This window comes from Nematostella vectensis, chromosome 13 (genome assembly GCF_932526225.1).
Source record: "Nematostella vectensis chromosome 13, jaNemVect1.1, whole genome shotgun sequence".
Taxonomy (NCBI): Eukaryota; Metazoa; Cnidaria; class Anthozoa; order Actiniaria; family Edwardsiidae; genus Nematostella; species Nematostella vectensis.
Window position 1 is genome coordinate 14,226,050 of NC_064046.1, and position 12,091 is coordinate 14,238,140.

The window sequence follows — 12,091 nt, forward strand, 5'->3', positions numbered from 1 at the left end:
GAGCCAAGGCAAACCCGGGATTTCAAGTCCTGGGAATCAACTGCAGCAGGATAGCAGGATAACTTCTGTCTTTTTCTTTCTATAGAACTTGAAAGTGTGCATGAAAGAGGAGAAAGTGAAGGGATTCATGAAGATTGTCACCTCGGAGAATGTCAAGCAGGGCATATCTTTCCTGTGAGTAAAACTAGTCTCCTCATAACAAAATAATTAAAAATATCTACGTAAAATTTACTTGAGAAACTTTCCCTGCCTGTACATTTTTATATGTTTTCTATAACCCAAGCTTATAAAACTTGTTTTATGGGGTCAGAAATGTACCCCTCCCCCTTTCCTTTACTCGTATGATTGTTTTTTTTTTTCAAACAGCATTCAAGGAAGTGGCCTTGGAGGACTCGACCCAAATACAGTGCTGCTTGCCTTCCCAGAGAACTGGCGTGAGAGAGAACTGTGGATGTCGTTTGTTGGTAAGTCACGCCACAATAGCTAAGTGACACTAGTTTCTTTTCCGACCTGAGAATCCAGCCAGGCGCAGTGCAGATTTCAGAGGTGTTAACTGCTAGTTGTCTGCATTGGAGACTTTTTTTGTCTTGGACAAGGATCTTACCATGGCAACCAAGACAAAGTTTAAAAAAAACTTGGCAATTAACACTTTTTCATTGACATGTTTATAACTAGGAAGTTTGGATTCGGGAAATAAGCCTTTCCAAATGCGTGTGTTCCGCTCCTTTTACCGTCCCAACGTAGCTTGATACTGAGGAATGCCTAACACTCTTTGGTTTCCCCTAGAGACCACTCAGACGGTTTCCCTCGGTGAGCAGGCGTTGCTGGTTCCCCGCCATATCGACGCGTTCCCAGATAACCATGAGCGCCTGCAGGGCTCGGTGGACGTGTGGTGGATTGTACACGATGGGGGTATGATGATACTCATTCTCTTCCTGCTCAGGCAGCACAAAGTCTGGAAAAGATGCAAGCTCCGGATCTTCACCGTCGCACGTATCCTAAGTGAAAACGCAGATTCTATTTCTGTCCTGATATTTACTACCAAACAAGTAATTTCTTTGGATTAGGGCTTTAAACTGGACGGTGTCCAATTCTCCCACTTAGAAATTCTCCGGCTGCTTAATTTTATGCATTGCATTGAGAGTTTGCTCTATTTATGGTTTACCTATCAAATTGTTTAAAACATGATTTATCAAGCACTTTGAGCTGCTCTCCAATTGTTAAAAATATGATTTATGAAGCCCTTTGAATTGCTATCAAAGCATTTTACATAGTATATAATGCCCTTTGAGCTTTCATCGAATTGTTCTATACATGGTTTATGTTGCTATGAACTTGGTCAATACAGCACATGGTAAGAGCCGCGTTCAAAGTGTTCAATACACTGCTTAGCTAGCTGTTCGGTTGCTGTCTCCTTGACTACACCTAGAGTTGGAGGACAACAGTATCCAGATGAAAAAGGACTTGGAGACGTTCATGTACCACTTGAGGATAGAGGCCGAGGTCCAAGTCATCGAAATGGTGAGGCTTTCTAATGTCCCTTCGATAACGTGGTTTTCATTGACTGAGAACTTTATTCCAAAGAGTATTAGTCCAAAAAAATACGAAAGAGAATACATACATACGTATGTATAAGTGTGATTCTCTATTGTATCTGTCTTTTTTCATTCGCTCATTACCTCACCGAACATTTGGTAAAAAGAACAGCTCACCATAACTGAGGCCGTTCTAGGTGGTCAGCTTGGGGTTTTTCTTAAAAGAACCTAGACAAGTACATTGGGGACTGTGGATCGCCGACATTTTACGCTCCCACACAATACAAAGTGACTCAAAGATTCCATTTCCATCGGCTTATTCAAGCAAGTAACTGAGAAACTTTCAATCAAATATCATTAATAAAGTAACAGACTCGTGGATAATTATTTTGTTTTCTTGCAAATGAACCGCTATATTTTCATATGTAAGCAATAACGGAGGAGTAGTTGATCGACATTCGTTAAGGTCTCGTCTTTCTTTTTACAGTTTGTTAAATTTGTTTCTGAGGACCCTCGAAAAGGTAGTTCGCTTTGCTTGCTCTAATTATATGTGCAATCTCCGCGGTCTATTTGCAAATTTTTATTAACGGTATTCGATTGTAAAGTATTTTAGATACTTACTTGTAATAACGGTTAAAAATAGGTGCCATTTTTCTGACTCGCTATTGTGCGGGAGCGTGAAATTGCGGCGTTATCTATCTTAAATTCGTGCTAAATGAAAAATAGGTTGATAATGACATCTCCGAGTACACGTACGAGCGAACACTGGTGATGGAGCAGAGGAACCAGATGCTCAAGCAGATGCACTTGTCCAGGAAGGAGAGCAAGAGAGAGATCCAGGCAGTGGTGGTTAACTCCTACCGGTCCCGTTCTCATTCCTCGGCAAGTCAGGCGGCGGAAGGCAGTAGGACAAGTAGCATGCTTGATGCCAGGTAAGCAACCGTCGTTGTTGTTGTTATGATAATGGTGGTGGTGGAAGTGATTTTGGCGATTAGATAATGATGCGGTTCGTGGTGGTGATTGTGATGATATCGATTATCGTGGTGTTGATAATGGTTATAATGGTGGTTGTAACCAGGATGTTCATGTTGGTAGTGGTTATGATTATGGTGGTAGTGATAATTATTATTGTGGAAGTAGTAATTGTTTTTGTGGTGTTGATGATGGTATTGGGGTTGGTATTGCTCATAATTATTATCGTGTTTCTGATGTCGATTACGATGGTGCTGGCAGTTGGTGGCAAATAATGTTACTCGGTATAAGAACCAACAATTACATGTATATCTAGTTCCAGTGGGGGCAGTAAAGTGGTGCGTCGACCCTCTGAAGGTGAAGCACCAGAAACTATCATTGAAGAGCCAGATGCAGAGAAGGATAGCGAGGGCAAGGCCTCTCCTACCTCTTCGCTCACTGAACCGTAAGTAGTATAAGGGGGAGGGTTGAAGGTTGTCTAGGGAAAGCGTGTAGGGGGGAAGAAAGCCTTTGGCATGTATCGTTTAAAGTTAATTTTCACGTATACTGTTTATTCTTTCTGTTCTCTTCAGGCAAGAGCAGAACGTTCGCCGCATGAACACCGCAGTAAAACTCAACGATATCGTCAAGGAGAAGTCAAAGGAGGCCCAGCTGGTGGTAATAAACCTGCCGGCCCCTCCCACAAGCATGGATGAGTGGCAGAACTGTATCCTTGACAATGTAATGGGGGAGGGGGGGTAAACAAGATCTGTGAACCCAGTTGATCTAATTAATGACTGTGGATTGAACAGGGTATTTGTCGACCTTGACCTTTAATTAGACATGGACTTCTTGGACGTGCTGACTGAGGGCCTGGACCGAGTACTGATGGTCAGAGGAGGCGGACGTGAGGTCATCACTATCTATTCGTGACGTCATGGCAGCCATCCAGTCACGATCTGCCTCTGTCAGAATGGATCAACACCATATTTGCACGATGTTAGGTTATTAACAGATTTTAAGGATTTTTTTAACGCCATATTTAATGCCAACAAGAGGAAATTATTTATTGCTTCTGGTCAAAATCCCGATTATACCATATGTTGGAGTGTGGAAAGTAATACTAGAGGGGCGAGTTTACTATTTACTGATGTCGTGGCAGAATTCAGATTGAATACTTACTATCTAATTCCGATTATACCATATGTTGGAGTGTGGAAAGTAATACTAGAGGGGCGAGTTTACTATTTACTGATGTCGTGGCAGAATTCAGATTGAATACTTACTATCTAATCCCGATTATACCATATGTTAAAGTGTGGAAAGTAATACAATAGGGGGTGAATTCACTATTTACTGATTTCATGGCAAAATTCAGATTGAATACTTACTATCAAATGTTTATTATAAACATAAATGGCTATGGTTTATTTCCGGGATTTTGAATCAAGCAATTACGCTGCATCCTGCAAATGATGATAATTATAATATATTTTTTTTACTTGTTAACATGTTGGTCGAAGTATAAAGTTGTTTATAAAGCATTGTCCGCCCATTTTTATGTCCGGTGAACTGTTGTTTCCTGGTTGTACACTGGTCATTGTTGTTCCCTAGTTGTCCACTGGTCATCTTTGTTGTTTCCTGGTTGTACACTGGTCATTGTTGTTCCCTGGTTGTACACTGGTCATTGCTGTTCCCTAGTTGTACAATGGTCATTGTTGTTCTCTAGTTGTACACTGGTCATTGTTGTTCCCTAGTTGTCCACTGGTCATCTTTGTTGTTTCCTGGTTGTACACTGGTCATTGCTGTTCCCTAGTTGTACACTGGTCATTGTTGTTCTCTAGTTGTACAATGGTCATTGTTGTTCCCTAGTTGTCCACTGGTCATCTTTGTTGTTTCCTGGTTGTACACTGGTCATTGCTGTTCCCTAGTTGTACACTGGTCATTGTTGTTCCCTGGTTGTACACTGGTCATTGCTGTTCCCTAGTTGTACACTGGTCATTGTTGTCCCCTAGTTGTCCACTTGTCATCTTTGTTGTTTCCTAGTTGTACACTGGTCTTTGTTGTTTCCTATTTGTACACTGGTCATTGTTGTTTCCTAGTTGTACACTGGTCATTGTTGTTCCCTAGTTGTACACTGGTCATTGCTGTTCCCTAGTTGTACACTGGTCATTGCTGTTCCCTAGTTGTCCACTGGTCATTGTTGTTCCCTAGTTGTACACTGGTCATTGTTGTTCCCTAGTTGTCCACTTGTCATCTTTGTTGTTTCCTAGTTGTACACTGGTCTTTGTTGTTTCCTAGTTGTACACTGGTCATTGTTGTTTCCTAGTTGTACACTGGTCATTGTTGTTTCCAGGTTGTACACTGGTCATTGTTATTCCCTGGTTGTCCACTGGTCATTGCTGTTCCCTAGTTGTACACTGGTCATTGTTGTTTCCTGGTTGTACACTGGTCATTGTTGTTCCCTAGTTGTACACTGGTCATTGTTGTTCCCTAGTTGTACACTGGTCATTGTTGTTTCCAGGTTGTACACTGGTCATTGTTATTCCCTGGTTGTCCACTGGTCATTGTTGTTCCCTTGGTTGTACACTGGTCATTGTTGTTCTCTAGTTGTCCACTGGTCATCTTTGTTGTTCCCTTGGTTGTACACTGGTCATTGTTGTTCTCTAGTTGTCCACTGGTCATCTTTGTTGTTTCCTGGTTGTACACTGGTCATTGTTGTTGTTTCCTGGTTGTACACTGGTCATTGTTGTTCCCTAGTTGTACAATGATCACTGTTGTTCCCTAGTTGTACACTGGTCATTGTTGTTCCCTGTTTGTACACTGGTCATTGTTGTTCCCTGGTTGTACACTGGTCATTGTTGTTTCCTGGTTGTACACTGGTCATTGTTGTTCTCTAGTTGTACACTGGTCATTGTTGTTCTTTAGTTTTCCACTGGTCATCTTTGTTGTTTCCTGGTTGTACACTGGTCATTGTTGTTCCCTAGTTGTACAATGGTTATTGTTGTTCTCTAGTTGTACACTGGTCATTGTTGTTCCCTAGTTGTCCACTGGTCATCTTTGTTGTTTCCTGGTTGTACACTGGTCATTGTTGTTCCCTGGTTGTCCACTGGTCATCTTTGTTGTTTCCTGGTTGTACACTGGTCATTGTTGTTCCCTAGTTGTACAATGGTTATTGTTGTTCTCTAGTTGTACACTGGTCATTGTTGTTCCCTAGTTGTCCACTGGTCATTGTTGTTCCCTAGTTGTACACTGGTCATTGTTGTTCCCTAGTTGTCCACTTGTCATCTTTGTTGTTTCCTAGTTGTACACTGGTCTTTGTTGTTTCCTGGTTGTACACTGGTCATTGTTGTTCCCTGGTTGTACACTGGTCATTGCTGTTCCCTAGTTGTACACTGGTCATTGCTGTTCCCTGGTTGTACACTGGTCATTGCTGTTCCCTGCTTGTACACTGGTCATTGTTGTTCCCTAGTTGTACACTGGTCATTGTTGTTCCCTAGTTGTACACTGGTCATTGTTGTTCCCTGGTTGTACACTGGTCATTGTTGTTCCCTGGTTGTACACTGGTCATTGCTGTTCCCTGGTTGTACACTGGTCATTGTTGTTCCCTGGTTGTACAATGATCATTGTTGTTCCCTAGTTGTACACTGGTCATTGTTGTTCCCTAGTTGTACACTGGTCATTGTTGTTCCCTGGTTGTACACTGGTCATTGCTGTTTCCTGGTTGTACACTGGTCATTGTTGTTCCCTAGTTGTACACTGGTCATTGCTGTTCCCTGGTTGTACACTGGCCATTGCTGTTCCCTGGTTGTACACTGGTCATTGCTGTTCCCTGGTTGTACACTGGTCATTGTTGTTCCCTGGTTGTCCACTGGCTCCCTTTGTTGTTGTCCCCTTTGATCTTTTGCCGTCTCCTGGCCTAATTTATTGGTCGTCGTAATGGCCCCAGAACTTTAGCTTGGGTAAGCCTTCTGCATCTACGCCCTTGGGAACGGCATTCATGCTGATTCTACAATTCAACATGTTGTATTTATCATTTGTGCGAATGCATGTAGCAATAAACCATCATTATGACAAAAGATTGTGAGTGGAATGACAAAAAAACACTATGGAAGATAGGGGATAAAGGGGGGGGCTGGGCTATTTTTAGTTGTACACTACTATCTTTATATTGAGCAATTTTTCGAGAATATAGATGCGTATCGATACTTACGAAATGCTTTCAAGCGTGGGATGCGAATTTGCGTCTTCCATTAACAGTGTGAACCCAGCGCTAGACATCTGTGTGAAGATGTGTGTGTAATGTGAAGCACACGCTTGAGCGATACCTCCTAGAAATCGAATTGGAAAATCAGAGGAAAATGGCCCAAAGCACTGTAGGTATTGAAAATAAATATCAGGGTTGGCACTGTTATATCAGGATACATCGGGATTTAAACGGTCGTCTGCTAGTACCTTATAGTATTAAGCTTTTGCGATTTAACTGGATATCGGAAAAGTATGCACAAGAAAATACCACGATTCAAGGGCCGGTAATAGTAATGGAAATGGCGCGTTTTCTCGTAAACTTCACAAGACAACATATTGCCATCACTCAAAATCTAATTACAAGTCTCGTGTTTTTAGTGCATTGAAAACATATCGGTATCACTTATCAAGGAACGTTTATATACACCTGAATCCATCTGGTCTTTTGGTATTACCGGGCTCCCAAGGAGCAACTGATGGAGTTGTGGCAGATGACGAATCACGTGGGTGACTGCCAGAAAGCCTGACTCATCTATGAGGTTGTGCTTCAAGTTTAAACATCGGAGGTTATGCATCCCTTGAAGATGCTCAACCATGCCACACACCCCTGCAGAAGTTATCAAGTTACCGGCAAGAAAGATTCTCTGAATGGCAGGTACTCCGGATAACGCTCTGAACAACGCTATGGCTCCCTTGTTAGCTATCTTATTAGACTTCAAAGATAACGCCTCGAGTCTGGTCAGGCCTGATAGAGAGTCAGCTAACAGAATGGCACCTTCGCATGTTATCTCATTCCACGCCAAGTGAAGGACTTCTAAGTTTGACAGGTTTACCAAAGCTTTTGCTAGGAGGCCGACACCAGCATCACACATCTTATTCGCTGACAGGTTAATGTGTTTAATGCTTTTGAGTCCATCAAACGTGCTGGTCATTCGAGTCCAGTTAGATAAGTTGTTTCTGGACAAGTCGATATGTTCTAGCAGCTTTAAAGATGGCACGACATTGTCTAAAGTGGAATACACACTTTGGTGTGCACCGATATGCTTCTTAAGAACCAAGAGATCACTAAGGCATAGGTACCTTAGCTTAGAAGATAAAGCCAGCAGCGAGTCCAAAAGAGAGAAAAGATCGTCTAGGCTTGAGATGGACGAGTTCTCAATGGTTACGTTAGTGAGCGTTCGACTGTGGCGAACGAAAGAGCACAGGTGAGTGCAGAACCGAGGAAGAATTATCTCCTGTTTGAAGCGGACGCTCTGCAACTGCTGACAACTCTTCAGGGCAATCAACACTTGTTCCATGCTTTGTCCTAACTCATTATTGACCATGTCCAGGCTTTTAAGACGAGGGCAGCATTTGATAACCTGTGCAAAATCTTTGCCTAACAGCTTTGACCTGAGAGACACTAGTCTCTCAAGCGAAAGGTCTCTACTCAAATTGCTGACGAATACTTCCATTGCATCTGAGGCAGCAAAGGAGCGCACAAAATGAAGCTCCTTTAGATTCTTCATTTCACTGAGACACCTTCCCAAGGTTGCAAGATGCCTCTTGGAAAGGTAAGTGTCCTCGAAGATTAAAGTCTTGGCACCTGGGTAGTGGTGTACGAAGAATGCCATTGCTCGGATGTCATATGGCGAAAGTTCAACTTCTTCCGTGATACGTATTACTCCGTCAGGTGCGTATTCTGCGAGATTACCCGCGAGATGGCCTTGTTGAGACTCGAACAGCGCCTGGAGGCAGAAAGTAAACAACTTTTGCTTCAACTCTTCGGAGTCCGCGATCACGCTGCCTTCCTTGATGACTAAATCCAAGAACTCCTTGAAGGCATCGCCAAGTAAACCCGGCGTAAACGAGAACAAGACGGTTGTCTTGTTCATAGTGACACATCTCATGCCATGAACAAGGACCTCTTCGTATACCGATGAGTCCGTGAGTGCTTCCTTGATCTTGCTACTTAACCAGAAGGCAGCAAGAAACTCCTGGTAGCATCGATGCACGAACCTGCACTTTTGTACCGGCTTCAACCTTGATGAGCTCTTCTCAAGTGAGAGAAAACCTAGCTCGAAAATGCCTTTGTGTGAGCAGTTCTTCTCTAAAGCCTTCTGATCAAAGATGAGTTGATCTTCTATCAGCCCCTCAAAAGCGATCTCACCGAGCTGCAACAAAGCATCGTACAGATCCCGCGGGATGTCCTGAAGCGACGCTAATTCCTCGGGATCGCATTCAGCCTGTTTGTCCATCTTGGCGTAGTGACGCTTCACGAGGCAAATTGTCAATTCCACGAACAGTGACGTCATGGTAGACAGAACGAGAGCGTGAGGCATCTCCCCCCACATGGCGCAGATAAGCAGCGCTGTTAATGGGATCCTGGCGATGTCCTCTGCCACAGGGTGCATGTCAAGATCGCTGATCAGACTTTTGGCACTTTCAGGATCCTCTTGGAAGTACCTGCGATATAATAAAATATGGCTTCAACTCAATTGTCGCAACATCCTTCTGGGTATTTTCTTTTTCATCACCTAACTAGTGCACCCTATGTCACGATCACAAGGATGGTAAATCTATATAGGAAGCTTCACTCTTATCTATTACTCAACCTTCCAAACAGCTTTTAACACACGATTTCAGAACCATAAATGGTATAGCAATACTTATGCAGGTTGTGTGAAGTGGTGTTTACCTCTAAATAAAGTGGCGCAGGTTTTCAGATGTAAAACCTTTTACTTCAACCCTGAAGGAAGCTTCACTCTTATCTATTACTCAACCCTCCAAATAACTTTTAACACACGATTTCAGAACCATAAATGGTATAGCAATACTTATGCAGGTTGTGAGCAGTGGTATTTACCTGTAAATAAACTGGCGCATGTTTTCAGATGTAAAAGTATTTTAGATACTTACTTGTAATAACGGTTAAAAATAGGTGCCATTTTTCTGACTCGGTATTGTGCGGGAGCGTGAAATTGCGGCGTTATCTATCTTAAATTCGTGCTCTATTAAACAATAGGTTGATAATGACATCTCCGAGTACACTTACGAGCGAACACTGGTGATGGAGCAGAGGAACCAGATGCTCAAGCAGATGCAATTGTCCAGGAAGGAGAGCAAGAGAGAGATCCAGGCAGTGGTGGTTAACTCCTACCGGTCCCGTTCTCATTCCTCGGCAAGTCAGGCGGCGGAAGGCAGTAGGTCAAGTAGCATGCTTGATGCCAGGTAAGCAACCGTCGTTGTTGTTAATAATGGTGGTGGTGGAAGTGATTTTGGCGATTAGATAATGATGCGGTTCGTGGTGGTGATTGTGATGATATTCATGCTATCGATTATCGTGGTGTTGATAATGGTTATAATGGTGGTTGTAACCAGGATGTTCATGTTGGTAGTGGTAATGATAATGGTGGTAGTGATAATTATTATTGTGGAAGTAGTAATTGTTTTTGTGGTGTTGATGATGGTATTGGGGTTGGTATTGATGATAATAATTATCGTGGCTTTGATGATGGTATTGGGGTTGGTATTGCTCATAATTATCGTGGCTTTGATGATGGTATTGGGGTTGGTATTGATGATAATAATTATCGTGGTTTTGATGATGGTATTGGGGTTGGTATTGCTCATAATTATTATCGTGTTTCTGATGTCGATTACGATGGTGCTGGCAGTTGGTGGCAAATAATGTTACTCGGTATAAGAACCAACAATTACATGTATATCTAGTTCCAGTGGGGGCAGTAAAGTGGTGCGTCGACCCTCTGAAGGTGAAGCACCAGAAACTATCATTGAAGAGCCAGATGCAGAGAAGGATAGCGAGGGCAAGGCCTCTCCTACCTCTTCGCTCACTGCACCGTAAGTAGTATAAGGGGGAGGGTTGAAGGTTACCCCCTGGAGTTGTCTAGGGAAAGCGTGTAGGGGGGAAGAAAGCCTTTGGCATGTATCGTTTAAAGTTAATTTTCACGTATACTGTTTATTCTTTCTGTTCTCTTCAGGCAAGAGCAGAACGTTCGCCGAATGAACACCGCAGTAAAACTCAACGATATCGTCAAGGAGAAGTCAAAGGAGGCCCAGCTGGTGGTAATAAACCTGCCGGCCCCTCCCACAAGCATGGATGAGTGGCAGAACTGTATCCTTGACAATGTAATGGGGGGGGGGGGGGGGGTAAACAAGATCTGTGAACCCAGTTGATCTAATTAATGACTGTGGATTGAACAGGGTATTTGTCGACCTTGACCTTTAATTAGACATGGACTTCTTGGACGTGCTGACTGAGGGCCTGGACCGAGTACTGATGGTCAGAGGAGGCGGACGTGAGGTCATCACTATCTATTCGTGACGTCATGGCAGCCATCCAATCACGATCTGCCTCTGTCAGAATGGGTCAACACCATATTTGCACGATGTTAGGTTATTAACAGATTTTAAGGATTTTTTTAATGCCATATTTAATGCCAACAAGAGGAAATTATTTATTGCTTCTGGTCAAAATCCCGATTATACCATATGTTGGAGTGTGGAAAGTAATACTAGAGGGGCGAGTTTACTATTTACTGATGTCGTGGCAGAATTCAGATTGAATACTTACTATCTAATTCCGATTATACCATATGTTGGAGTGTGGAAAGTAATACTAGAGGGGCGAGTTTACTATTTACTGATGTCGTGGCAGAATTCAGATTGAATACTTACTATCTAATCCCGATTATACCATATGTTAAAGTGTGGAAAGTAATACAATAGGGGGTGAATTCACTATTTACTGATTTCATGGCAAAATTCAGATTGAATACTTACTATCAAATGTTTATTATAAACATAAATGGCTATGGTTTATTTCCGGGATTTTGAATCAAGCAATTACGCTGCATCCTGCAAATGATGATAATTATAATATATTTTTTTTACTTGTTAACATGTTGGTCGAAGTATAAAGTTGTTTATAAAGCATTGTCCGCCCATTTTTATGTCCGGTGAACTGTTGTTTCCTGGTTGTACACTGGTCATTGTTGTTCCCTAGTTGTCCACTGGTCATCTTTGTTGTTTCCTGGTTGTACACTGGTCATTGTTGTTCCCTGGTTGTACACTGGTCATTGCTGTTCCCTAGTTGTACAATGGTCATTGTTGTTCTCTAGTTGTACACTGGTCATTGTTGTTCCCTAGTTGTCCACTGGTCATCTTTGTTGTTTCCTGGTTGTACACTGGTCATTGCTGTTCCCTAGTTGTACACTGGTCATTGTTGTTCTCTAGTTGTACAATGGTCATTGTTGTTCCCTAGTTGTCCACTGGTCATCTTTGTTGTTTCCTGGTTGTACACTGGTCATTGCTGTTCCCTAGTTGTACACTGGTCATTGTTGTTCCCTGGTTGTACA

At 42.6% G+C, this 12,091-nt stretch overlaps 2 protein-coding genes across 3 annotated transcripts in view; one reads left to right on the plus strand and one right to left on the minus strand.

Moving 5' to 3' along the window:
* The window catches only part of LOC5506858 (solute carrier family 12 member 6), a 30,810-nt gene extending 19,141 nt beyond the window's left edge, over positions 1–11,669 (plus strand). Inside the window, exons 19-26 of one of the 2 annotated variants that reach the window (XM_048720436.1) lie at positions 86–174; positions 367–464; positions 787–993; positions 1,430–1,521; positions 9,739–9,944; positions 10,446–10,574; positions 10,715–10,848; positions 10,967–11,669. In XM_048720436.1, coding sequence (XP_048576393.1) covers positions 86–174; positions 367–464; positions 787–993; positions 1,430–1,521; positions 9,739–9,944; positions 10,446–10,574; positions 10,715–10,848; positions 10,967–11,058 — 1,047 coding nt within the window. In that variant the 3' untranslated portion in view covers positions 11,059–11,669. Of the gene's footprint in view, positions 1–85; positions 175–366; positions 465–786; positions 994–1,429; positions 1,522–2,261; positions 2,468–2,823; positions 2,953–3,079; positions 3,214–3,327; positions 4,031–9,738; positions 9,945–10,445; positions 10,575–10,714; positions 10,849–10,966 lie in introns of those variants that run through there. The other variant, XM_048720435.1, reaches the window with a different exon arrangement.
* LOC116611853 (protein NLRC3-like) lies at positions 6,389–9,609 on the minus strand. The gene is made up of 4 exons (XM_048720438.1): positions 9,580–9,609; positions 7,162–9,179; positions 6,700–6,817; positions 6,389–6,495 (listed from the first exon to the last, which is right to left on the minus strand). Exons 1-4 carry the CDS (start codon positions 9,597–9,599, stop codon positions 6,411–6,413), a joined length of 2,241 nt encoding a protein of 746 aa, XP_048576395.1. The 5' UTR covers positions 9,600–9,609; the 3' UTR covers positions 6,389–6,410.
* Positions 11,670–12,091: the final 422 nt, after the last annotated feature.

What these genes read in the sequence shown, in the direction of transcription:
- LOC116611853 (XM_048720438.1), bottom strand. Translation starts at nt 9,599, where the DNA reads ATGCGCCAGTTTATTTACAG. An exon ending in ATGCGCCAGTTTATTTACAG is followed by an intron (nt 9,180 to 9,579) that starts GTAAATACCACT and finishes ATTATATCGCAG; the next exon opens with GTACTTCCAAGAGGATCCTG. An exon ending in CCCACGCTTGAAAGCATTTC is followed by an intron (nt 6,496 to 6,699) that starts GTAAGTATCGAT and finishes GTTGAATTGTAG; the next exon opens with AATCAGCATGAATGCCGTTC.